Source organism: Lontra canadensis, unplaced genomic scaffold (assembly GCF_010015895.1).
Source record: "Lontra canadensis isolate GAN:19392208 unplaced genomic scaffold, GSC_riverotter_1.0 scaffold110, whole genome shotgun sequence".
Classification (NCBI taxonomy): Eukaryota; Metazoa; Chordata; class Mammalia; order Carnivora; family Mustelidae; genus Lontra; species Lontra canadensis.
The window spans coordinates 3,653,723-3,681,130 of record NW_022631104.1 but is presented as its reverse complement, the minus strand read 5'-3'; the positions used below and the strand labels follow the sequence as shown (position 1 = coordinate 3,681,130).

General features: G+C 47.8%; 1 protein-coding gene across 5 annotated transcripts in view; it reads left to right on the top strand.

The window, feature by feature from the left end:
* Positions 1-27,408, top strand: part of STX8 (syntaxin 8) — a 241,413-nt gene that overhangs the window by 187,306 nt on the left and 26,699 nt on the right. For 3 of the 5 annotated variants that reach the window (XM_032840019.1, XM_032840018.1, XM_032840017.1), the window contains one exon: positions 10,750-11,015. The exons of 1 other annotated variant lie outside the window; for it this stretch is intronic. In XM_032840019.1, coding sequence (XP_032695910.1) covers positions 10,750-11,000 — 251 coding nt within the window. In that variant the 3' untranslated portion in view covers positions 11,001-11,015. Of the gene's footprint in view, positions 1-10,749; positions 11,016-19,458; positions 19,705-27,408 lie in introns of those variants that run through there. One more of the 5 variants, XM_032840021.1, reaches the window with a different exon arrangement.

Below are 27,408 nucleotides of genomic sequence, written 5' to 3'. Positions count from 1 at the left end.
CGTGTTTTCTATGTCATGCTATGGGCTTTGCCTAAATGCCTGATGAATCTTGGGGATGAGCTCATTTGTATGAATCTGGAAGTAGAAAGGCTGATGGGAAGCTCTGTATTTTGATGGATCTGGACAATTGATGGGCCTCACGCCTCCCCACCCCCCAGTATGCCACATAGCAGAGGACTCTACATCTACACTAGGACAGGAGCACCCACAGTAGCCGCCCCCCGTGCCCCTGAGATAGTTTGCTGGGTTTCTTTAGAGAGAATACTCCAGCTTTTAATGTAGACATAAACACTTGGCTGCCTGGTGGCTTTGTCATTTGGTAAGTGGGGGAGGGGGAGGGTCCAAAGAAAGATCTTCAGTGAGTCCTGTTTTTTTGTTCAGTTTCTTACCATCTTGCTTACCGTCAGTCCGGAGCCTCTCAAGAGTTGTGCTTGGCCGGTTGGCACCCTTTTCAGTTCCAGCTCTCCCCCGTGTCTATGCCACAGCTTCCTCTTCACTTTTGGCCGTCAACCGCACCCCACTGGTCTTCTGTCTTCAAGAAATTAGTAGGGGTCTCCCTTCACTAATGGTGCCTCACCAGATCTCCTCATTGTTGCAGGGCCACACCTCCTTTATGCCTCTCATCCTCTTTGTCTCCCCTTAAACCATACATTTTCCAGAGTGAAGCTAACCTAATACCTGTTACTGCCGTCCGTCTGCCCACATATACACACAGTAGTCTTCGTAGACGTCCTTAGTTAGACAAAGTTCAGGTTCCATCCACGTGTCCCACATAACCTCTGAGACTAGATGAGTCAACAAGTATTCTTTTGAGTGTGTACCACAGTAGGCATTATGGGGACTAGAAAGGCATAAAAGATGTATTCCCAATCCCATAATCTAGTGGCAAGCCCAGTGTATAGGTAGAACAAGGCCCAGAATTACAGGCATCTTTAAGATTTGGCATTTTGGTTAGAATGAACCTCAGAACAGATCGGCTGGGTATCTGGTGATCTCCTTCCTCAAAGAAATTTGGAATCGTCACATGATAGAGCAAAGAGCATACGATGGATGTAACATTCTTTTCGAAGAACTTTAGAGTGCGAGAGATTGTATTAGATGTTGAGGAGAACTCGAAGTCCATCTGATTGTTCACTCTGCCTCAAGAAGGAGATGACACGTACCTAAGTAACTCTCCAATGCAAGGCAAAATGAGATCAGTGATGTACGAGGAATATAGGTTAAAATGTTATGGGGATTCTGAGTAAAGGGAGAGATTACTTCCTGCCAGTGTGCGTGTTGTGTAAGGGAAATGAAAACAGGGTCATTGAGGAATGGCTCACTGAAAGACAGACGATGTGGATCAATGGGGTTGAAGGTGAGGAATTAACTCAGGTGAATCCAGGGTACAAAGAGAAATTCACCTTGACTGGAGCCAGAATTTTAAAGATGCTCATAACATGTCTTCATGAAGTAATGCCCTTTTCCTAGAACATTGCTTTTAACTCTGGCTTATTAATTAAAGCATAGATTTCCTCTGATAGCACCTTGTTCAGCTGAGGGTCTTTGTTCTCCCCCGACGTTCATATCTCAGAGCCACAGAAATACAGCTTCCCCTCCCTCTCTGTCCCAGCACTCTGCTCCTGTTAGCCCATCCAAGGACGCCCTTGCCATGCAGCGTCAACATCTCCTTTCCAACTCCTGCCACTGCGGGTGGGTAGTTTGGGTCGGCTTTTTCACCTGTCGCTTCAGCCCCCCGTCCTTCCTGAATTACACAGGTCCTTGACATGAGGGTTCCACATGTGGCCTAGTTTCTATCTTAGAAGACGCGGAGATAGGAGGGACCGGTGCAAGGTGTTAGTGACGCCCAGGGAGATCCGATCTCCTGACAGGCACGGGGGTGGAGAGTGTTTGGTTCTTGTGGGGAGCTCCGTGAAGATCCTAGAATCTAGTACCTCTCATCAGGCGAGGCTTGCAGCAGGGTGCTGTAGCAGTGCAGTGGAACTGTCCTCCTGTATGGCTGGATCTTTTGGTCCTGGTCTTTGTTTATCCTCCAAATCTGGTTTTCTGGTTGTTCTGAAGGTTCCATAAGCTCCAACACCACCCCCTTTTCTTTTTTCTTTCTTTTTTCTTTTTCTTTTTTTTTCTTTTTTTTTTTTTTTTTTTTTTTTTGCCTAAACCAGCTAGAGTGGATGTGGTCTCAACAGCTAAAAACCCCCCACTGGTACCATTTGGTTGGACTTTCCAGTCACCCACCCGTGTTCCTTGAGGTTTCTGACTCTCAATTCATGGTTATGTCTCTTCCCGCATTTTCTGACCATCGTGCTAACGGGTGGAGAAGGAGCCTACATGATGGTCTGTGCAACACTGTGGTCTCATTGCCTTTCGCTCTCCATGGCTACAGCTGGAACTGTGTCATCTGTAAGAGTTCCCCTCTCTGGCTAGCCTCCTGTGCCTCCACTGCCTCCCTGCCGACCTCTGCTCTAACCTCTGGGCATCCTTCAGTGTTCTTCCATGTTGTCCTAACATGTCAGTCCAGCTCTCTTCCCTGGTGAGCCACAGCCCGACGTAGTCCACCAGACTCACTTACCATTTACTGCCTCTTATGTTAACCACTAAAATGCTCCGTGCCGGTACAGATGCCCTCTCCCCATATTTTGCATTGAGAATATAATATTAGCTAATGCTTATAAGGTGCTTATCGTGTATCAGGTACTGTTCCAACATGTTCCTACATTAAGTCACTGAATCCTCAAGAACAATTCAGTGAGACAGGGACATTTAATGTCTACATTTTACAGATGAATAAATGAAGAACAGAAAGATTAAGTGATTTGCCCAAGGCGACACAGCTCGTAAGTGGTTGAGCTGGGATTCGAGCTGTCCATGTTCTTAGTAGCTGTTCTGTTTGCATCCCCTTCGCCTGTTTTAAGGGCTGCCAAGATATCTCTGTATCTTTATATGGATATGAAAAGCACTTTTTCCTCATTAACGATATATGTGATGACTGTCTCACTGTCAGCATCACACATTGTGGTTTCTAAAAGCAGAATTCCATTCATATATCCACCAGGTTTTGTTTTTTTTTTTAATGAAATGTTTTTTCTTTCTCTCTCCTGTATTATTTCCTTGCCATACATTCTGATTTGAATCTCAATTTGGTCATGAAAGGTAGTGTCGCGCTATTGCAGATAAATGTTTCAGGCAGCTGTTGGCTGGTGGGGGTGATGGGTTTTTATATACTACCCTGCTGGCTCCTCCTCTTTGAAAATATCCCTTGTGTTACATCCAGAAATGCGTCCTCTGATAAATGAAGTATAGCACTTTGGGATAGGGGCGGGTGTTGTTTTTTTTGTTGTTGTTTGTTTGTTTTTAAAGATTTTATTTATTTATTTATTTATTTATTTATTTATTTATTTGATAGAGATCACTAGTAGGCAGAGAAGCCTGCAGAGAGAGAGGAAGGGAAACAGGCTCCCCGCTGAGCAGAGAGCCCAATGCGGAGCTCAATCCAGGACCCTGAGATCATGACCTGAGCCAAAGGCAGAGGCTTTAACCCACTGAGCCACCCAGGCGCCCCAGGGCTGGTGTTTTTTTCTCTGAAGTCTTCCAGGATACATCTTGTCTAGTATTTAAGCTTTGGGTTCCAAAACCCAACTGTAGGTATGAATACCCAGCCCAAGCACTGAGACTTTGGGCAAGTTACATAACCTCTGTAAATGTCAGGTACTTCTGGAAGATTGAGGGTAGCCTATTATATAGTGAATGTGAATAGATCAGCATAGATGCCCCCCTCCGCCCCTGCACCCCATCCCTCTCCCCACAAGGTGAATCCCAGCGCATCGTATCACACCCAGCTCCCCAAACAACCACATACCCATTGCACATGGACAGAAACAGCTTCCAGAAACCTGACAATTGCACTTTTTTTTTTTAAGATTTTATTTATTTATTTGACAGAGAGATCACAAGTAGGCAGAGAGGCAGGCAGAGAGAGAGAGGAGGAAGCAGGCTCCCTGCTGAGCAGAGAGCCCGATGCGGGGCTCGATCCCAGGACTCTGAGATCATGACCTGAGCCGAAGGCAGTGGCTTAACCCACTGAGCCACCCAGGTGCCCCGACAATTGCACTTTACTGAAGGTTTCCTGTGGAGACAGAAGAGCAGATTGTATTGTGTCCCACTGACCACATCTTTCCTTAAAAAAAAAAAAAGAAGAAGAGTCCCTACTTTGTCTTGTACTTGTCTTTCCCCAGCAGCCCCCTTCAGCCTCCTGGGCCCTTCCATCCTGGCCGGTTTCTCTGCTTTGTCAGGTGGACAGAAGCCTCAGCTCCCAGGAGTCAGTGAATATTCATCTATAAGAAAAGATGCAGGAGTAGGTCCCTCCCTTAAATTAAGTGCACTCCCCTAAGCTTGACGGAGAGCCGACGATTCCTTAAGTGTTGCCCAGACTAAGGGAGGGGGGTGCGCCGCCCTGTTTTGGGGGCCTCCCAGGTGCCACCTCACTTCTCAGGGGGCAGTGTTGTGCCTGTTTATCCCAGCTGCTCACAATTCAGCCTCTGCAGCGGGATGTCTGCATGGATACTAACAGCCACCACCACCACGTCCGTTGTCTTACTTAGAATTTGGTTATCAGAGCTCCCCCACTAGCTTCTTGGTTTGTAGATTTTTCCCTCTTGCCAGAAAATCATGGTTCATTTTCTGTCTCCACTGTCTCCAGCCCATGGTTACGTTTAAGTGACTTTAAGCTAGTCATCACCTTCACCAGTAATTGCCAATTTGTTGATTATTGCGACCTACAAGGAAGTACTTAATTACAGAGAAGACAGAGTGTGACAGTGGCCTTGACCATGGCTATTAATCAAATTCGAAGTGGTTTCTACTCATGTGGAGTTTACGAAGTTAATACAGAGAGGTCGGTAAGACCACCTTTTCCCAGAGTAATTGTTTTATTGGCTTTAGTGTTTGCGCTTCTTAGAAATTTTTACATGTCTTACGAGTCTGGGGCGCCCGGGTGGCTCTGCCGGTTGAGCATCCGACTCTTGATTTCGGCTCAGGTCGTGATCTCAGGGTGGTGAGATCGAGCCCCCATGTGGGGCTTCAGGTTTGGCTCAGAGTTTGCTTGGATTGTCCTCTCCCTTGCCCTCTTCCCCTCCCCCTGCCCCCCTCCCTCTCCTGAAAAACAAACAACCCCCCCCCCAAAAAAAAAACCAAAAAAAAAAAACCCTTACAAGTCTGGGGGTGCCTGGGTGGCTCAGTGGGTTGGGGCCTCTGCTTTCGGCTCAGGTCGTGATCCCGGGGTCCTGGGATCGAGCCCCCCATCGGCTCTCTGCTCAGCGGGGAGCCTGTTTCCTCCTCTCTCTCTGCCTGCCTCTCTGCCTTGCCTACTTGTGATCTCTGTCTGGCAAATAAATAAATAAAATCTTTTAAAAACAAAACAAACAAAAAAAACCTTACAAGTCTGATAACTTCCCCCGCTTTGCTTTAATTCACTTTGTGGCGAATCTCACGCGTAAAACTGAAGAACCCGCTGTTTGAAAAGTGAGATGGAAACTCAGCAGCATGTTGGTATTTATTGCTTCCAAAGAAGGTTCTCCATTGTCGATTATCCAGGAGCCAGTAATGAATGTGTACTCTCAGGGGCCAGGGATTTCGGGGGATGAATTTCCCAGGGTTTAATCATCGCGTAAGGCCTCTGAGTGTGACTTTTTCCCAATAATCTACTTATCTCAGTAATTTACCCCTCCTACTGCATTGCAAGGAAAATGAGTCCCCCAGGTTGTTTGCATGATAAGTAGCTGGGAATTGTGTGAGCCTTTCAAGAAACAGCCCTGAGTTAATTGTAGCAGCCTGAGCTAATGGTTTCCCATGTTGGCTGGCAGGTTACGGTGAAGAAGAGGCTGGAAAACACCCTTTATCACAAGTACCATGCATTTGAAAAGCTGAAATCTTACAAATGTTGGCTTCCTGGAAGATATTTTCCCTTGCACTATAAATGGGTGCGAAAAAACGTCCCGTCCCGTCCCCCCTCCCCCCCGAGATGGGACTGGCCTCTTCACAGCTAGCTCTGGACGTTGGCTCCTGGAGGAGTTCAGGGAACGTTTTTGTTTTTGTTTCTGCCAATGGCTCACACTAATTTGCCCCCGCCCGACCCCCCCCCCCGCCTTTTCTTTCTAAGTTAAGTCAGCATTCAAGATTAAACTGCTCTCTGCAAGCCAACAACTAGAAACATTGCTTTTAGGAAAAGTAAGGTCTGCTTCCTAAAATTTCCTGATTTTGTGTGTGTGTGTGTGTGTGTGTGTGTGTGTGTGTGTGTGTGTTTAAGGCACACATCACATTTATCCTGGAGTTTGTTAATACAAAAACACGTCCAAGTAGCAAGTCCAAAATGGGTTTTCTGCTGCGGATAAAGGTTCCCTGGAATACCGTTCACTTTGCGGGGAGGGAACTAGAACCTTCTGCACTGTGCCCGCAGGGGACAGAGAGGGCTGTGTGAGATTTTTACCTAGACGAAGGCATGGGAACGTGCTGGGAGCCAATCCCGGTTGGGGCAGAACAAAGATGCGCTCTTTCCCGTGTTACTGCGACTACCCATAAAACTCAGGAAGTTTCCAGGGAGGGGAGCAAGTTCCTGCTGGGAAGAAGGCTGTATGTGAAGGGAGAAACAGAAGCACCTGCTTTCCTCTCTACCATTTGCCCTGCTTGGCCAGTGCCCTCCTGTCTTTCCGATCAGTCAGTCGATTAATCGATTACAGCTCAAACACAGAACATCACTTTCTCCGGGAAGCCCTTTCTGATCCACATCCCAGGGAGTCTCGGGCTCTCTCACCACGTTATTTCGTAGCATTTGCAGTTATGATTCTGCGTTTTTTTCATATGGTCAGAATATTTCTCCCTCTCTCTCTCTCTCTCCCCACAAAAGTTGGACCTCCCATGAGTACATAAGGCTCTTGTCTGTTCTTTATATGCCATTAGAATCTCAGTAGCTCATTTCTCAGAAAGTACGTGCCGAATGGATGGGTGGATGAAGAATACAGTCGTTTAAAGTATCTCTGGCAGAGGACCTCGGGGTGAGGTCTTGGTTTAACTGATGGCGACACAGAATGAGTTTCAAGGCTTGTGAAAAGCAGGAAAGAGGGAGAAAATAATCATGAGCCTGGAAAGTATAGAGATGCATGGAAGCAGAAGTTTGTGTGTGTGTGTGTGTGTGTGTGTGTGTGTGTGTGTGTCAGAGAGAGAGAGAGAGAGAGAGAGATAGTCCGTGTAAGCCCTGGGCTGTAAAGATGAGAAAGAATGAATTTTGAATGGTTTTCCCAGGAAGCAGAAGACTGACTAGATGGGCCAGGAATGGTGGATGGCAGACTGAGTTGGGTAGTTTACAGAGGTGTAGGCAGGGATGGGAGAAGCCAGAAGATAGACCAGTCACTAGGGACCAGCAGTCAGGTCACCATTACCCACACCCCCCTACCCCCCACTGCGAAGGAGCACGGAGTGAGGGGGCAGCTTTACTAAGAGCTCCAGCCCTAGAAGGGGACCGCAGACCAGAAGGGTGGCTGCTGCAGGGTCGTGCTAAAGCAAGGAGAGAACCAGAGAAGAAACCCACCAGCTTCTCTCCCTCTCCTGACCCCTGACCTGCAGCCAGCGCCTCCATCGGCCAAACCCAACGGGAAACCCAAAGTCAAGGGAGCCACCATGATGTGGTATGTGGAGATCAGCCCCCCGCCCTGCAAACCAGAGTATAATAGAGTGACATTGACTATTTAGGACTGTGACAAAGGGTCTTTAAATGTCTGTAGTTTTACTCCTTACCTTTTCTACTTTTTATTTTGAATATGTATTTTAACTGCCAGTACAGCCAACTCTGTATACCCTAAGAAATCTGGCCTCTCTCTCCCATCTTCTCCTCTCCCCTCTTTCCCATATAGGTTACTACTTTTATCTGCTTCTCATGTCTTCTCCTAGGTACAGGTGTGTGTGTGTGTGTGTGTGTGTGTGTGTGTGTGTGTCCCCAAATCATATCCCTGTCTATATACCTTATATCCCTCTCTCTATATGAAAGATAGTGTATTACATACACATATACTCTTCTGCCTCTAGCCCATTAGTTTATATACACATACTGGTATCTCTGTGGGGAAAATTCCCAGAGGTGGGCATGTTGGTCAGTTTTCCCAAATTGCCCTCGGAAGGGGCAGCACAGTTCGGTAACTCCAAGCGATACTGTAGGAGAGCGTTTCCGTGCAACCTTGCTGGAAGAGTATGTCACTCAGCTCTTGGCATTTTGCCCATCTGATGGTGAAAAACTATCATTTCATCATATTGGGTGAAAGCACATGGAATTGCAATTTATGTGGCCAGAAGTGGTAGGCCATCAGCACTTTCATACGGTTCAACTTAACAGCTTTATTTTGTATTTTTCTTGCTAGTGAAACAAAATGGCTTTTGATGGAGCTCAGCTACCCTTGTCTTCCTTTTTTATTCTGAACATGCTGTTGACCTTGGTGTATTTTTCTATTGCTGGTCTTCTTCTTATCAATTTTTAGGAGCCCTTTGTACATTCAGGAGAAGAATCTCTTGCGAGAGTGAGTTTTAGATATTTTTTTTCCGAATTTGTTTGTCCAACTTTGCTTTTAATTACTTTTTTCCTTTATGACACGGATTCTTTTTTTTTTTAAGGTTTTATTTATTTGACAGAGAACACAAGCAGGCAGAGAGGCAGGCAGAGAGAGAGAAAGGGGGGGGAAGGGAAGCAGGCTCCCTGCTGAGCAGAGAGCCCGATGCGGGGCTCGATCCCAGGACCCTGGGACCATGACCTGAGCTGAAGACAGAGGCTTTAACCCACTGAGCCACCAGGCGCCCCAACATGCAGATTCTTAAGTCATGTCAATTCACCTCTACTCCAAAGACATGAAGGAATTCTATTGGGGATTTTTTTTTCCTAGAGCTTTAATGGTTTTGTTTGTTGCCTTTAAATTTTGGATCCATTAGGAGTTTATCCCAATTTGAGATAGAGAAACCACTTTTTCTCTTTCCATATGGCTATTTGGTTGTTCCAACACCATGGTTCAATAATTCCATCCGTAGCCCTACTGATTACGGATATCACTGAGACCGTATACTAATTGGCAAGATCAGCTTTTGAGTCCTGCTATGTATTTGAACTTTCTGGCTGGAAATATATATACACACACACACACATATATATGGTGACATTCCTTAAAATATCTTTGTATATGTGAAATTAGTAGTTTTGAAAAAAAAAAATGAATACGTGTTCACGGAACAAAATATAGACAAACAAAACTTGGACCACGAAATGATCCTAATTCTACAATTTCCTAGTGTTACTGTTTTCTGTGTATTAGTAGCCACGTGCACACACCTCAGGTAAAGAATAAGCTGCTGTAACAGCCATGTCAGTACGATATAGTGGCTTCTGCAACACAGAACGGTATTTCTGTTTCATAAAGCAGCCCCTGAGTGAGTGGTCTTGGGTCTAGCTTAGAAAGGGAGGTCTCTTCTTCATGGGGGTCATTCTTCTTTTTTTTTTTTTCTTTCCTTTTAAGGTTTAATTTATACACAGTAAACTACGACTTTTTATGTAACCAGTTCTATGAGTTTTGACAAACATATATGGTGTAACCACTATCACGGTCAAAACATTAAATGTTCCCACTACGGTGAATAGTTCCCTCCCACTAAGTACACCGCCAGCACACCCAGCCCCTGACAATCACGGATCTAAATTCTGTCCCTAATGGTTTTTGCCTTGTCGCGGGACCCTTCTTGGCCCACTCTGTCTCCGTCTTATCTCTCCCCTATGCTCTGCAGATCCTTATCCCCATGGTCATGGTCAGGGCATGGGCTACACGTCAGGAAGGAGAGGGGCATTAACACGCATCGATGTGTTTGCAGAGCTGGAGGGGGGATACATCACTTGGGCTCGAATTCCATTAGTGAGAACGCAGCAACATGCCCACCTAGCCCAGAAACAGACTCGCTTAGCGTTGAAGAAAGGGAATGTGAATGCCGGCAGACTCCTCTCGCCATTGCCCCTGCAGCCTGGCCACCCACGTAAACGCAGAGAACACACCCTCTCCCCGAGGGAGACAGCCCAAGCCCCATCCAGTCACTACACGCAACTCAAAGGCCAGGATTTCTGGGTGATGGCAGGTCTTGCCCGATAGATGCTGAGGGGGCTCCCCGTGGTTCTAGGGACCTCAGAACTGACACACAAGCTGTTCGTATCTCCCCTGCCCAGCAATTCCCCAGGATTATGGTTTCTTCAGGAACGGATGGGACTGCCATTCCGTGGGCCAGGAACCACATCCCGGTTCCATCTCTGTGCACAGTCCTGGCTGATTTTGTGGCCTCCAGCTACACTCCTCCCATCTCCCCATTTCAAAAGCCGCTACTTTGGGGTTCCCTGGAAAGGTGAGTTTAGGAAGGATGGCGGTAAACCTGATCTCTGCCCTGAGGCTGAACCTCTTTCTTTGGCCTTCTGGGAGCCCATTGGGAAAGGCTGTGAATACCTACAGCCTAACCTCCTCCTCCTGGCAGTACCGGGCCTCGCCACCCAGTCTTCTCAACCCTTTCCTTCCATCTCCGCTCGTAAACCGGCCAACTCTCGCATGAGCTCATCTCCTTCCTGTAGTGGCTTGCCAGAAGTTGGTTCCTTACTCCATGTGCGTTATCCCTAAATATATTTAATTATATTATTATAGTTATTTTAATAGAAAACTGTTAAGTAATCTTCTACCACCTAATTTTCAGGATTACGTGAGGCAGGTGTGAATGAATTCCTTAAGAAGCAGACCTGTGAAATCAACCCTGTAGTGAAATGTCACGAGCCCTCCTCCCCGCCCCCAAAATGCAGCTCTGCCTGCCACACTGCCAGGTGGGTGCACCAGAGGCTTGGGTGGACACAGGCGGCGTCCAGCATTTACCAAGTCTTCTTGATTAGAGATACTCTTATAGTAGCTGAGGTGAGCTGTCACAACACAGAGGATGTAAATGTCCTGTGAGCCAGAAAGTTCCAACTGAAAGCTTTCAGAGGACGATGACCATTCCGCGCACATGGAAACATACACGTGGTAGACTTCTTTGTAAATATCAAAGCTGTCCTTCCAGAAAGGCTAATTAAATAGAAAACGTATGCCCAGTCCAGTGGCAAAAAAGAAACAATCCAAAGCACTTCTCTTTCCCCAAATGTTCTGGCCGTGGGTAGTTGTATAGGCACATTCTTTTAAACTTCCCAGGAAAAAGAATTCCTGTGTTATATACGCTGTTTCAGAATTCAGAAAAAAGAAGGAAGGCATCTCACTTCACTGTGTGAAGTTGGAATGACTCTGATGTCAGAACCCAACAAAGATGATATATATGCCGAATGTCAAAACTAAAAAGGCATTTAATAAAAGTCAGTGTCTGTTCTCAGTTTGAAATTAAAAAAAAAAAAAAAAGCACACAGCAAAGGAAGTCATCAACAAAATGAAAAGGCAGCCTACAGAATGGGGAAAAATGATTGCAAACCATGTGTCTGATAAGGGACTGATATCCAAAATATATGAAGGATTCCACTCAGTAGGAAAAAAACCCCAAACAATTCAATTAAAAATGGGCAGAAGATCTGGATAGACATTTTTCCAAAGAAGACATGCAGGTGGCCAACAGGCGTATGAGAAGATGCTCAGCATCGCTCATCGTCAGGGAAATGCAGGTCAAAACCCTATGAGATACCACCTCACACCTGGTAGATGAGCTGATATCAAAAAGAGAAGAGACCAGTGTTGACAAGGATGTGGAGAAAGGGCACCCTGCTGCTCGGTTGGGAGGAATGTAAATTGTTGTGACTGCTATCGAAAATAGCATGGAGGTTCCTCAAAAAATTAAAAAATGAACTACCATAGGCTCCAACAGTTCCACTTCTGGGATTTATCTGAATACAATGAAAACACTAATTCAAAAGGAAATGTGCACCCCCATGTTCATTGCCGCATTATTTACAACATGTTCGTGTGCAAATGGAATAGTATCCAGCTATAAAAAATAATGAAACCTTGTCATTTATGGCAACATGGATGAACCTGGAGGGTGTTACACTAAGTGAAATAAGTCAGCCAGAGAAAGACAAATACCATATGATATTTCGTGTGTGGGTTCTTTTTATTTTATTTATTTATTTATTTGATAGAGGGAGACGGCAAGAGAGGAAACACAAGCAGGGGGAATGGAAGAGGGGGAAGCAGGCTTCCCGTGGAGAAGGGAGCCCAGTGCGGGGCTCGATCCCAGGACCCTGGGACTATGACCTGAGCTGAAGGCAGATGCTTAACAACTGAGTCACCCAGGTGCCCCTCGTGTGTGGATTCTTAAACAAAATAAAACATAAAAAAGCTCATCGATAAAGAGAACAGATTGGTGGTTGCAAGAGCTGGGGGCTGGAAGAGATGATGGGTGAACTGTTTTTTTCTTTTTTAAGTTTAAAGTACAATGTAAAAATTAAGAAACACTCTTGAAAGCCATGAAAGAAAAATAATTCACTCGAGATATATTTCTTGTTCATGACCAAAAGGCACAATATTATCAAGATACCAGTTCTTAAATTGATCTGAAGATCCAATGCGATCCTCATAGAAATCTCAGCAAGCTGTTTTGTAAATAGTGACAAACTTGTGTTAAACACTGAGTCACATCGGCAGTTACTGACGAAGGACAAGTCAGTGAACTCACACTTGCCCGTTTCAAGATTTATTATAAAGCCACGATAATTAAGAGAGCATGATGTTTTGAAAAGAATGAACACATAGATAAATGGAACAGAACAGAGTGTCCGTGAACAGATCTACACAGATACAGTTAACGTGACCTGGGTCAAAGGAATAAAAGCACATCAACGCAGAAAAAATCATTTGTTTAGTTTTTGGTCTTTAGTCATCATCAGCAAATGAGGGTACAAATGGACAACCATAGGAATTTTTTACACAAACTTTGCACCTTAGATACAAATTCACTCAAAAGTACTCATTGCCTTAAATATAAAGTGCAAAACTATAAAAATTATGGTGGGGGACTTAGAAAATCTACATGGGTTAAAGTTCGGTGATTGATTTTCCTATACGACACAGAAACCATGATCCATGAAAAAAATGACAGTATGAACTTGAATTAATTTATATTGTCCGCTCTGTAAAAGACTGCATTCAAGGAATGGAAAGGCAAGCCACTGGCTAGGAGACTATGTCTTCAAAACACTTATCTGAAGAAAGATTTGCATGAAATGTATACAAAGAACTAGTAGAACGCCACAATAAGAAACTAGACTTCCCAAGTTAAATAGGCCAAGACAAGTAGATACCTAACCAAATATATAAATGGGAAAAAACCATGTATAAATTGCTCAAAATTGGGGAATTATTGGAAAACAGTATATATTGCACGGTAGGGAAAAGCACATTAAAAAAATAAAGATTTTTTTTAAAAAGCAGCTCTTCGGGGCACCTGGGTGGCTCAGTGGGTTAAAGCCTCTGCCTTCGGCTCGGGTCATGATCCCAGGGTCCTGGGATCGAGCCCCGCATCAGGCTCTCTGCTCAGCGGAGAGCCTGCTTCCGTCCCTCTCTCTATCTGCCTGCCTCTCTGCCTACTTGTGATCTCTGTCTCTCAAATAAACAAATGAAATCTTTAAAAAAAAAAAAAAACAGCTCTTCAAGCTAGGAATTAAAGATGATATCATACCCAGTAATAACTATTGCAGACTAAATGCTGCTGTCTTGCTTGATGGTAAAAATTTACAAGATCAGATCAAGGACAAAATAAGAATGTCCCCTTTCACTGCTGATGCCCATCATTCATCTCTACAGTGTGCAAATAAGTAAATTAATAAGGTGGAATCAGACTTAGCATGTTTGTGAACATTTGTAAGACTCTACCTGGCAAATTCAGGAGAATCCACTAAAAACCAGAAAGAAAGTCAAGTCCTTTGCCAGTTGTAAGACAAATACACAAAAAGTGGTTCTCACAGTCACCCCTAACCAGTTAGAAAATGTCACAGAGAACAGAGAGGGCACGTTGACGGTGGCTCCAGGGACACCTGGGTGACTCAGTCGGTTGGGGATCCAACTCGATCTCGGCTCAGGTCTTGATCTTCAGGGTCGTGACTTCAAGCCCCACATATGGAGCCTACTTAAAACCCTGCAAACAACAAACCAATAGCTACAAAAACTCAACAAGAAGTAGGGGACCTTGAAGAAAACTAAAACACTACTCAAGTTCAAGACCCAACTGTAGCTAAAGCAAAAGCAAAGGAGGGATGCTCCCCGGAGCTGGAACTGGGAGTGGGGAGGTCATACCCAGAAGAATTGCAGGTCGTAACTAGAGGAACTGATACCTTACGAAGCGGAACAGGATCCTTGGCACCCCCAGGACTGTTTGTGTTAGGACCCCAGGGCACAGGTGTTGGGAGTACGTACAGCTCCAAACCCACGAGCTTGCCAGTCAGGGTCACAGTCATCACAGAGTCATATATTTAGGGCAGCAGTTTTAGGATATGCAAGAAGTAATTGTTTCTGATACATACACAGGCACGGCGGGGTTAGTGGTGGGGCTGTGCACCCTTCCTCCTTTATCATCTCTGCGTCGGCATCCTGCTTTCCTGCCACAGACTGTCTTCTCATGGTGGAGAGCACCGCACCGGGCAGCCGCACGTTCAAGTCCGTCTTCCTCTGTGGAAGGATTCCTTCCTTAACAACAATCAGGAGGGTCGTGGGAAAGGTTCCTTTGGGTCCCAGCGGGGTCTTGCATCCATCTATGAAACATGAGTGCCTGCGTTTGGCTTAGCCCCTGGTCAAAGGTGCAGGCAAGCTGTTTTTTCAGCTATTTTATGCAGGTTGCTTGGGTGATAGTGGGTAGGAAAAATTATAGCTACAGACAGAAGATTTGAATAAATGTAGAGATGTGCCATTTTCCTTGATAGGCTGGCCCAAAGTGTCGAGATGTAGATTCCCCCCCCAAGTTAGTTTATAAATTTCACACTCTGATTCAGAATCCCAGAGGGAGTTTGAGGGCTCCTTGTCGTCACACTTCTAAAGTTCATCAGAGTAGCAGACATACGTAGTGAGATTAGCTCAGAAAATTCTGCCCAGGGTCAGGAAGCCAGCTTAATGTGTGTATTTTTCATCTTGGTATTAGTTTATCATCTGTCCTAGGCTTAAAATAAGACCCAATGTTGACACCTGATTTTTAAGGCTTTTCTCCTAGAACAGTTTTTATATAAGTCAGGGAACTAGGAGCTGGGTATTCAGAGATCTAACATCTGATATTTTAATGCCACTCAGATTATTTTGAGTGCTGGCTCTCCACTAGGTGTGTGAGGTTTCCTTAGACATAGAAGGCGTACTCCCTTCCCACCTATTACTATACTCAGCTTTTCCAGCCAAAGACAGGCATTAGACATTATGAGTTATCATTCCATATGATTCGGGGAATCGGTTTGCCAACATGAAAAGAGCCGGAAGAAGGTACAAATGATCTGATCGGAAACTACAAGTATACAAAAGAAAGTGGGGGTTGGCTGATGGAGATCTGTAGTTACTGCACATCCCTGGGAGAGATGTGGATGACATAGGTTTTAAATATCAGGACCTCTGTTCAGTAGTAGTAAGAACCTGGAGTTGTACAGAATTTTCAAAGATGCCAGAGATGGCTTAAGAGAGAGCACATGCTGACCACCTCGCCAATGGAGGAATGAAGAGATGGAGAGGAGGGGCACCTGGGTGGCTCATTCGGTGAAGCCTCTGCCTTCAGCTCAGGTCATGATCCCAGAGTCCTGGGATCCAACCCCGAGTCCGGCTCCCTGCTGGACAGGGAGTCTGCTTCTCCCTCTGCCCTTCCCCCAACTCTTGCTTGCTTGCTCCCTCTCTCTCTTTCTCTAAAATAAATAAAATCTAAAAAAAAAAAAAAAAAAAAGGACAGAGAGGAAATGTCAGTTTAAAAAAAATAGTAGTTGCATGGGAAGTAAATGCAGGTTAGAAAAAGCGACATTTGTGATTTTGTGTTTGTAAATGGCACTGTTCTTGGGAAAGTAAACCCATGCCTGAAAAGGAAAGCGAGTGTGTAACACATGGTAATGCCTTTGTCGGGATGTGTCATGTCCAGTTTCTTTGGCTTTGGAAACAATGGGGGAATTTTCAACCCTGGAAATTTGTTTAAAAAGAAAAAAAAGGCGAGATGAATGTTTGTCTTATGTGATTTATGTTCATACCTAGTTTGGGTTCCAAGATCTCAGCTAGATAACCACATACAGCCCTCTCCATCTCCAAGTGTCGGCTGGTTGATTAAGGCAAACCCAGACTGAAAGTCAGGGAGTTTACACGGCATTCACAGTGACAAAGAATTTGAAAGGATGACCTTTAGAACTAGAAGCAGCCCAGCTCCCCTGACTGGAGGCCAGAAGTAGCACGTTAAACAGTGTAAGAACAAAGACTGAAACAGGCCATCCCCTCCTCCTCTCAGATCATGGCTTTTTACAGCTCAAAATCCGTTCCTCAGTTTGCCTTGGAAATGATATGCAGATATGTATGCTAAGACCCAGCGTTCAGTGCAGCATATGTTTGGAATTAATCACGGAACCACATTTGCCCCAGCTGCAAAGCTGGAGCTCACAGAAGTGTGGAAACAATGTTGAGATACGCATCTAGAAGCAAAGGTCAGGCTGCCTGGGCCAAGACGCATGTCGGGGAGAGTGTGTCTTGGTCACCAGGGCCATCTAAAGTCCAAGAGCATACGTGAACCCAAACGGCCCTCAGACCGTGAACCCCCAAGGCCAGAGGGAAATGACCTTCCACAAACGGGGGGCCAGCAGAAGTGAGGGAGCTCACAAAACGCTGACAAGAGAAAAACCAGGTGGGAGGGTTAGCCCATCTGGCTAATTGGTCACAGACTGTAAATTCCCCTCCAGCCACATCTGCCCTCCCTACTTAGGAGAACCTGGGTTTTCTGAGGACTTGCAGAGAAACGTTTGCAGGGATGGGTGCCACTCAGTTAAGGTTGAAGGAAAGAAATATGTCGGCTTACGGAGCATTCATGGGAGAGGCAAGAGATGAGACAGGAGCGGGACAGGGTGAGGAGGAGGGTGGAAAGCCACTCAGGAAATCCTGGACTAGTTCCTCCGTCGGCCTTTTGGTTGCCAGATTCTGTCCTGTGCCTGTGGCTCCCGGGGGCTCCAGCCCGGGGCCCAAGGTGCAGGAGTCAGGACGTTCCCTCTCCAGCGCCCGCCCCGCCAGCTTACACGCTCGTACACGTACTCGCATGCACTGCTCTTCTGTCATTGCCTGTCTCCGGGGTCTGCTGTCTTCTGCTCTAGAGCACAGGAATCCCAAGTTCATTCACGCTCACATACCGGGGACAGAAAGTGTCCTCCCAGCCAGCCATCTTGCCATTTCAGATGCGAACAGACTAAGAGACTGACAGGTTCCTAAACAGAACGCCCTGCTGTGGAATTTCAGGCACCCTGAGCCCAAAATCCTGGGAGGGAAGATATTTGGGAGTAGAGAGGAAGGACTTCTTTCTACTCGTCAGGCTGCCCCCAGTTAAGTGACTGTTTGGTCTGGCCTTGTTCGGTACACGGAGGTTACTTGGTATATAAGCATGCTGCTCAAAATACACCGGGGCCCCCAACTGTCCCTGTCTTCTGATTGTGTCCCTAACAAATGTTGCCTGGCCCCAGAGCCCTTACTCGGCTTGTTTGAGAATTGAGAGGTTCTCTCTCTCGTGTGCCGACCAAAGAAACTTCCAGATCTGTTCCGCTGCCTCCATTAGCTCCATTTGAAACTCGGAGCTTAGTTGGCGTTTTAAGTAGATGAAGAGCCTGTCCGTTAAACCATTGTGGCGGGCAGGGTGGCAGAAAGGGGATCCTAATGCTGAGTTGCTAGATTCGCAGGTGTATCGGGAGTGGGATTCAGCGTCTCTTTTTCTTGAGTCTGCACCAAGCTGTGTAAAACATGATGCAGGGCTCGACCATGTGTGAGTCAGGTTTGGAACTGCGGTCACAGGCAGGACAGGTCACCGTAGGAGTAATAGGCTCCCTGTGCGCTGGGCCCCGGGCAGAGGGCGCCCTACGCATTACACCGTCTGACCTTCACATCTGCCCTCCGCAACAGGTACATGTGTTGTCTCTGTTTACAAGATACGGCAACTCGAGAGTCCACTGAGCTCTTCCCCGAGCAACTTTGCTGTGTGTGAGTCCTTTGCTGTGTCTGTGTTATACTACAGCAAAATTTATGTGTGTTAAAAAAAAAGAGAGAGACCAGTGAAGCCCAGAGAAGTTAAGTGTCTTGCCCCGAGTCCCCAAACTGGCACCAGAGGCAGGAGTCAGCCACCACATTTGTCCCCCTTTGAAACCCACTTAGCTTCTCCTCTGTGGCACTAACCCTTCCCGTTCAATTACACACAATCATACATCGTTCACACAAGTGAGCGGAATTGTACTCTCTTCCGCTGCCAGTCCTTCATCTTTTCACGTCATCTTCTAGAAATGTTCTTGCTGTTATAGTGTTCTCTCTTCATGATTTACTTCTTTGTTCACCCCACCCAAGCTATATACTTCTTGATTGTTGGGTCAACGAGTGAATAAGTCTTGTCGTTACATTTACGCTAAAACGCACGTTTCTAAGACCATGTCCTAGACTCATTTGTTTCTTTGTCTATTCCGTGAAATTATGAAATGTTCGCCACCTGCCCAGACTAGGAATATAAAGTTGAAGAAGATGATGTCTTCTTTCAAGAGGCTTGGTGTCTAAGGGGCAGACGGACTTATGTCTTTAAAAAAGTAGGGGCAGACAGACTCACTACAGGTTCCCAGACAGAACGTCTTCGTGTAGAGTGGGAGCATCCAGGAGGAAGTGGCAAGGCTAGGTGAGAAAGGCCTGACGGAGGAGGTAACTCGGAGTGTGGAGAGATGAGCGAGTGTTGGCCAAGGGGCAAGGCCACGGCTCACTGTGTCCGTCTGCCAGGGCTTCCTTAACAAAAACCATGGGCCAGGTGACCGAGATAACGGAAATGTGTTTTCTCACGGTTCTGGAGGCTGGGACATCCCGGATCAAGGTGCTGGCTGCACTGGTTTCTGGTGAGGCCTCCTCCTTGCATTGTCCTCCCATGGCCTTCCCTGTGCCAGGTGTGAGGAGTAGGGAGGAGGAGGAGAGGGAGGAAGGAGAGGGGAGATGGAGACAGAGCGAGAGCCCTCCAGTGTCTCTTCCTCTCCTCATAAGGACACCAGCCCTGTTGGATGAGGACTCCCAGCCTTATAACCTAATTTAACCTTCATTACCTGCTTAATCAGTCACATAGGGGTGAGGGCTTCAATGTACAAATTGGGGGGGCACATAAGTCAGTCCATCATGCACACCAACACCCAGGATTCCCTGGCCCCCCCAGTTCCCCCGATCCCTCCTCGTGAAGGCACCCCACGATCCCTCTGTTCACGCTTGTTTTCAGAGTCCTTTCCCGTGCACCCTGCCCGTGCCCAGAAGCCTTAGCGCGGTGATTCAGTCTTTCCAGTCTGCTCTTTGATGTCTGTTGCAAAGAGCATAAGGCTGACACAGCTCTGACTTGCAAAACACCAGGCGTCGGCTGTTCGTTCCACCGTCGTCCAGGGCTGGCCGTGGTGGGGAAGCAGCAGCTGCCTCTGCCCTCACCCCAAGGAATCCCTTCTGTATCTGCCTCCCCGCAGCATTAAGGGTGCGACACCGTGAACAAAGGAGACTTCTCCCACTTCTCCTGTAGCAAGCGACTGCAGAGCGCAAAATACATCGTGATCATAAAGGCTCTTTGCAAACTACAGCGTGCAGGATTCAGTCCAAAAGCAGTTAGAGTCTTGTGCTTCTGCAGCCGTGTTTTCCAGGGGTGAGGGATCATCAGACCCTCTCCCATCCCCTGTGTCACTGTAATCAGATAACCCAAAAGGCCCTTCCCTTCACCAGGTCTCCGAGAATTATCCAAAGCCGTCTTACCACTCACACGCACCCTTCTCGCGCGCTCAGGTTATGATGTGGTCATTTTCAATACTAGTCTCTAAATTCCAGCCCTCTGTGTAGCCTTCCTGGCCTGACGGGGGAGGAACAAACCACTTCCTTTTGTGGGGGGAGCTTGGGAGGTACGGGACCCGGGGGAGAGCCGCACAGCCCGACTGTGGATCTGAGCCCCCTCTGTTACTTCCCAGCTGTGTGACCTGGAACACCCCTTTGTTTTTCCTTTGCCGGAAGCTGGGGGTGTGGGTTGTCTCGCCCCTGACAGCTGCAGTGTTGGCCACGGAGCCTTGCTAACTTGACCCTGCAGCCAGCAGAGAGCTCCTCGGGACAAGGGTGGCACAGCGCAAGGAGCGAGAGAGAGAGAGACATCCCTCTGGTGGTAAGGTTTGTGAGGATGACAAAGTTAAGACACAAGAACAACGCTTGGCCCCCATTAAGTGCTTCATAGGTCCTTTTCCTCCTCCATCGGTAGACCTGGAGGAACGTGGCTATGGAGGCGTGTGCTGTTACTTAAAGACTCGACCCAGTTCCAGAATGTTGCTGCATTGAATTTGTTTGCCCAACCGACCAGTACCCATCATGATTGTTACGAAGACTTCAAGCTCTGTCCCATTTTCTGGCAGATTCCCTTCATCTGTGTTGAAAATAGTCTCCGGATGGCCAGCTCACTCACTGGCCCAGTGTCAGGCCCTGTGCTTAAGGACGGGGCCGGGGGATGGGGTCACGGCATTTGAATACTCAGGGGTTTCTGAGCATTTGGAGCTCAGGAACAGAGGAGCAAGAGGAAACCAACCGCCTTTTGCAGACCTGTGGCCAGGAGTGAGCGTTTCCAGGCTGAAGGGGTCCAAACGCACAGCTGAGGGGACTCTTCCCCGAGTTGGGTGGGAGGAGGAGACTGCTTTCTGCCTGGCCTGGGCTCAGAGCGGAGCAAGCTGGAGGGTGGGCATTCACAGGTAGCCAGAGAAACACCCGATGCTTTCCCTTTATTGTGTCTGCTGAGTGGTTCTCTTTCCCAGCCTGTGTTGTGTTATGAAAGAGACAAGTTTAATAAACAGATTCTATTTTTATTCCGAGCCACGGCTTGGAAGAGCATTCCGTCTCCCGACTGGGAACCAGGAGCCCCCTTGGCCCTGTGCGCCTGTTACTCTCTCTGCCGCCACTTGGTGGTGACATACCGAAGCTTGCAGGGGGAGGTCTCCAAGCCAGTCCACATTGAAGCCCCACCACGGGGCACCACCGCTGAGACCATGCTTGGACTCTCAGGATGCCTCTGCCCTTACCCTTCTGAGATTCATGTTCGGGGACCCCTTGTCTGATGTGTCCCTCTGACCACGCAAAGAAGCTGCTTGTTCCCGAGTCCCAGTTCTGGGCTGGTTGGCTGGCAGCTTCCAGTCCTTGGGAACACATAGGCGTATGAGGAAAAACAATCCTGCTTCCCCTCAGTTCAACTAAGGCAAGGCTGGAGAATTTCAAACAGAACCGTTTCTTGGAAACAACAGCAAAGTATACACAACAGCATAAATAAATGGGTAAGCTCACGGAGTCTGGCCGGCCGGGATTTACGGATGGAACAGCGCGCTGGGCTGACCGGCCAGCAAGCCTTCCAGACTGTCCAGAGAGCCTCATTCCTTCTCCCACCTTGGAACCTAAGAACCTTGTAGAGCAGACTGGAACGAGGACAGCCCAGCCACGATCCCAGGAGAGATTTTATTTATAATTCATAAACTCCGTATTCCAAAGAAGATATGGAGTAGTTTATGATAAAATATGTGTGTGTGTGTTTAACATCAGCACGGCTGAAGAAATCGAAAATGTTTACCCGCAGACAAGAGCGTAAATAGAATATATCAAGCACTAAATTACTCTCGTGCTGAAACACCAAATTCCGCGCCAGGAAGAGAATCCTGGAAAACCAACGTGCAAAAAGAATTGTCACCCATTTATTTACCCAGTTACAATACTAACAGAAAAGAAAGGGACAGCGCTTTCCAAGAAGAGCTAGCTCTGTCCTGGCCTGAGTATCTGCCGCGGTGCTGGCAGCATGTTAATTCGACAATGATTTTGTAGAACACCCAGAAACTGTCCGCTCAGTCGATGAGCAGGGTTTGTGTTGATATTCCTTTTAGATCTGATAGGCTCCTCCTCCCTTCCCAGAATTTGCTCTCCGCGGCTCTGCTGCATGTCCTTCTTGTGGCTGACCTTAGGTCAAATGGGAAAGCCCCCCAAGGGGTGTCCCCCCCCGCCCCCCGCCCCGCAGACTGCACTAGAAGGGAATGAGCCTGGGGTGGGGGTTGGATGGGGGGCAGTCAGCACAGCCTCAGAAGGGGGGCGCCCCGGACTAGTGAGCAGTGTGCTTCCGTGTAGGTATATACAGGACATAGAGATGATGATTCCATTATTTGCTCATGCCATGGAGAGTTCGAGATGCCCTGGATTAAAAAATGCCTTTCAACCAGAGATCGGGACTTGCCAGAGGCTCCTTGACGTTCCTTCCCTGTGTAGTCGCACAATGGGATCTGAGATGCTTCTCCTGCAGTTTGGGGTGCGCTCAAAAGTCATATGATCATCAGTGTGTGGTCAGCTTGTTGAAATCTTTTCTGTGTGTGGCCATGTGCTGGCAGGACAGCCAAGCAGAGACCGTTGAGAGTCTGTGTTTCTCTTCTCTCTCTCTTGCACCCGGGTACTGGGTCTGATCCGTATGGTTCAGATGGGGGTGGAACTCACCCCCCGCAGCCCCCCACCCCTGCTGCACAGGTGCCCTTGATCCCCATGGCCAGCAGGCAGGGGGAGGCGTTTCACACAGACTCTGGCCTGTGGATGACTCGAAATAGTGTCCAGGCATAGTTCACAAAGACAGACGTGCAGGGTCCGTTTCAAACCAGGAACAGAAAGCCTCGGTGACCTGCCCCACCTCCCTTCCCCCGGGCCCCGGTCCCCCGAGGAGAGCGCTTTCAGCTCCTCCTACCTGTTTCCCCTGGATCGCACTGTCTTCCTTCTGCAGACTATGCTTGTACTCCGAGGACTTGATCTAACTGCGGTTTGAGATGTTGTCTGTTAACTTCTGCCATGGAAGGTGGACTTCGTCCTTTCCCCGGCTGCCCCCCACCCCCTCCCGCACACACACACACGCACGCACACACGCGCTCACACATCCCTCCTCTCTGCTCCCAACAGAGTTCAATCTCAGTTGTTAGGTAGATCATGGTTCAGCATTTTCATTTTGACCATATCGGTGTCTTTCCCCGAGCCACGTAGCTTACTATAATTAGACTTCCTTTCCGACCCAGTATTTTGGTTTTCCTGGACTTAGTGTCATCCTTTCCCTTTGCTTCTCGTAATTCTGGCCCTGAATTACTACGGAGCTGAGAAATGCCTCTAGATCTGTGAGATACACACCAGTGGACCCATCTTGTCCGTATTCTGCTCTCTGTTCAGGACTCAGCCCTCCTGAACCCCCAGCTTCTGATTGAACCCAAACTGCGAGCTCTCCAGGCACCTTGCCCCTCCACTGCCCTGGGACTTTGATGTCTTCCTGAGACTTTTCTCCCCTCGTTCTCCCCTCAGAGCTCCCATCCTTGGAACTCATATCTTCTTCCTTGGTTTACCTCCTTGTGTGATAGGGCACACCCTCTCCTAGCTCTCTGACAGGGACTGCCTGAGAAGCGTATTTCTTGAGATACAGCATGTCTGAAAATACCCACTTTCTGCCTCGTACAGTTTAACAGATCGACTGCTATAGAATTTTCGGCCAAGGACGATTTGTGCTCCGAACGCTAAAGGCATCTTTCATTGTCTTCTGGCTCCCAGTGGTGCTCTTGACAAGTCCAGTGCCATTTTGTCCTGAGTCTTGTTACATGTCCTGCTTTGCTTTTTAGAGCTTTTCCTTAGCGTGAACATTCTGGATCTCACGCGCAAGGCCTTTGAATAATGCCAGCCCCCTGTCCTGGTGTTGGCGACTTGGTGAGCCCTTCCGGCTGGATTTCATTGCCTTTGTCCTGACCATTTTTTCTTCTGTTAGAGCTTTGATAAGTACCTCCTCTCCTTTTCCTTTCCTTTCCTTCTGGCACATTCTACATTCATGGTTGGCTGTTGGGCCTCCTGGTTTAATTTTGTCAATTTCCCTGGGGCACCTGAGTGGCTCAGTCAGTTAAGCATCTGCCTTCGGCTTGGGCTGTGATCTCAGGGTCCTGGGGCTGAGCACCACGTCAGGCTCCTTACTCAGCAGGGAGTCTGCTCCATCCCCCTGCTCATGCTTTCTCTCTCTCTCTCAAATAAATAAATCTTTCTAAAGAAATTGTTGATTTCCTTGTTATCTCTCCTGTTTCTCATTCCTTTGTGTTTTTGTTCCTTTCTGGAACATTTCTTCTTCACATCCATCCCTTGGTTTACTGCCACTGCCTTATTTTTGTAACTTGGGTTTTCTGATTTTTAAATGGTACTCAGTTCTGGTTTCAGAGACACAAAATCTTTTAGTAGACATTATATCTCTGAGGATATCAATTAGTGTTTCTTTGACAGTTTCTTCTGTTGTTTGCTTCGTCTTTTCCCTCGATTTCTTTTCATGGTTTTGGTGGGGGATATTTGGCAGGGAGAAGGGGGAGTGATTTGTGGGGGGGGGTGTTTTCTTTTTCTCTTGCGTCAAATGTCTAGTGATGCTTGGCTACCCATTACTGTTTAAGAATGAAACACCAAAAGACACCCAAAAGTTGTATGTGCATCAGTGGGGTTTCTTGAGTTGTAACTTTGCCCGGAGGACGATCAGACAGGGAAGGACCTAGTTATTTTATTGGGAACCCCAGATGTCCCCTAGCAGGTTTTTTCTCTTTGGTTGGTCCCTTTCTGCCGAGGGAAGACCTATAGTCCCCTGTCTGGTGAATAGAAGCTTAGCCAGCGGCATCTGGGAGCCCAGTAGGGGGGACGGGATAGCCAGCTCTCTGGTCCACATGAAAAGTTTTATTTAATTTCCCTATTTTCAACCTCTCACCTAATCTCTTCCTTCTCCTGTGCCTGCTGCCCTGTGTTTAGCACTCCTCTGGCACAGTTTCTCCTCTGAACCTCTTTCCCGAGAGGATAGTGGGGAGGTAGCTGCCTGGTCGTGGAGGGTGACAGAAGGGGGTCCGGGATGTAACTGAGGCTCATGTCATTTGTAACCAGCCCCCCCTGTTTCCAGCTCTGCCTTCAGAACTACCTCGTGCATCCCCACTCCTGAGCCTTTCCAGGGGCCTGGGGTACCAGTCAACTTCCCACTTTGGATTCCTACCCCTATCCGTTGTTACCATCTGTGCCCTGTTGTCCACGGCCTGACTGTCTTCCCACATTTTACTGACCCGTCTGAGTGGGTATTGCCTCCTCCCTGTTCTTTTGGTTTATAGACGAATCCCTTTCTTCTCCGTCTGGCGGGTGGGGGGATGCGGTGGGCAGGTACAACCATGGATGTTGAGTTTTACCAAAGTCAGCATGTGCCATACGTCGTCCTCCCCAGTCCCCCTCACACCCCCTCAAGGTGGTAGGTGGTCTTATTCCCATATTGCAGCTAAGGAGTGAAGACCCCAGAGGTCAAGGCCCTCTGTCAAGGTCACGTAGCGGATCAGTGGTGGAGCCGCGATTCCAGTCCAGGTATACGCCTCTGAAAGCCGCTCTTTTGACCACATCACACGTCTTTCTGATGCTCTGGGCTTGCTCAGGGATTCCTCCTCACCACACCGCACAGTATTAATCAGGAACACATACCACACACATTCCCTGGGGGCCGTGCAGTCCAGCTAAGAGAGCGGGGTTTTTTTTCTTCCTTTGTTCCCCGAAGCAATTATTTCTTTATTTCATTTCAAGACCCGGCCTCTGCAGCTGCCACAGACAGCTTAGAGTTATCTGAAGGTGGAAGACCAGAACCAAAGCCATGCGCTTACAAGCCATCCAACTTGAAAGATGTGTTGAGGTAAAATACCACTGCAGAGCTTCCCCAGCAAACCTTTTTTTTGGCTTTTTCTTTCCAAACTGAAAGACAACCATTTGCACTCTTCATGCGTAAGAATCTTCAGCTCTGGCCGTGTTCAAGAGGAGATTTTTTTCTCCCCCCCCCCCCCCCCGTGGTAATTTCCCACCCCAACGAAGCAGACAGTGTAGTCTTCCAAAGCCAAAATAATGGTGTGTTGCACATCGATATTTACAAGTCAGAGAGGAGTGCCTGTGGGTGGGCTGAACCACGTCCCTTCCCTTGTCCCTTCTGGAGAAGCAGCCTGCTCGTGCTAAGGCAAGTTTGTTTTCATTCGGAATCTTTAAGATGCGAATGAGAGCCCTGTGGGCAGAGCTGAACTACCGGGTATGTTGGGAGTTCAGCCGCTTAGGGGAAAGGCTGGGGTCGGACTACGTGGGGAAGCGTTCGAGTGTAGCTGTGCATCCCAGTTACGATCTTGCCCTATTTTAAAAATTTTTTTAGCCCCACCAAGTCTGATATTTCCCTAGGCGTTCCCGGAGAGCGAGGTCCATACAGTTATTGGCAAGGGCCCCATGCAGGAATGTGGGCTTTCCAGAAGTTCGTTAAAACTTTTCAGAAGTATTGAGCAAAATTAGTCATGTTTGAAGGGAAAATGGGAAGGTGTTGTTTGTCTTTGAAGTATTTGTTTCTCTAAGCTTGAGTGCCGTAGCAGCTGGTGGTGGAGACAGGTTTGTTTCAAGCAGACCTCATAGGGAGCTGCGTGTCCGTCCCCAAGTGGCCAGTGACTGCTTTATTCGTGATTTCTAGGTGCGATTGCCCCAAGCCATGACCCTTCCAAGAGACATTCTGCCATTTTTCCCTAAGGCGATTGTCGTTGTACCTCTCCGCGTCCTAGATGGTGGGTCAGGGCCAAAACGGCATCTTGGCTGTGCTTTGGCCTTAACCCTGGCCGCCGCTGGGGCCCTGGAGAGGTGGTCCAACTAGGTTAGATCAGGAGCGACAGGAAGCAGCCCGGGACTCCCAGAGCTGGGGAGGGCGGGGGGAGGGGGAGATGTTCCGGATGCCCCAGCTTTGTATCAGCACTGCGGACCTTTCCGGGGCTTCCTCCTGATTCTGGTTGTCTGTGTCCAGCAGCACCGAGGGCAATGTTTCTGTCAACTAGATGTCGGCCGAGGTGCTCGTTGAAAACGCAGATCTCCAAGCCCCACCCCAGGCTTAATGAACCTGCCACTCCAGCTGGTGGGACCTGGGAATGTGCTTTTCCCTCCCGGCACCATCACCTCCCCCCACTTTGCCCCGCCCACCCACCCCCCATGATTCTTAGGCAGATCATCTTACCCAGGGACATATTTTTCAAACTTCCTTAATGATAAGAATAACGTGATAGTCTTTCTAAAAATACAAATTCCCAAGCCCCATCCCAGGTCCACTGGCTCGGGATCTCCAGCAGGGCGGGGACCCGGGAAGCAGGGAGAAGGGAAC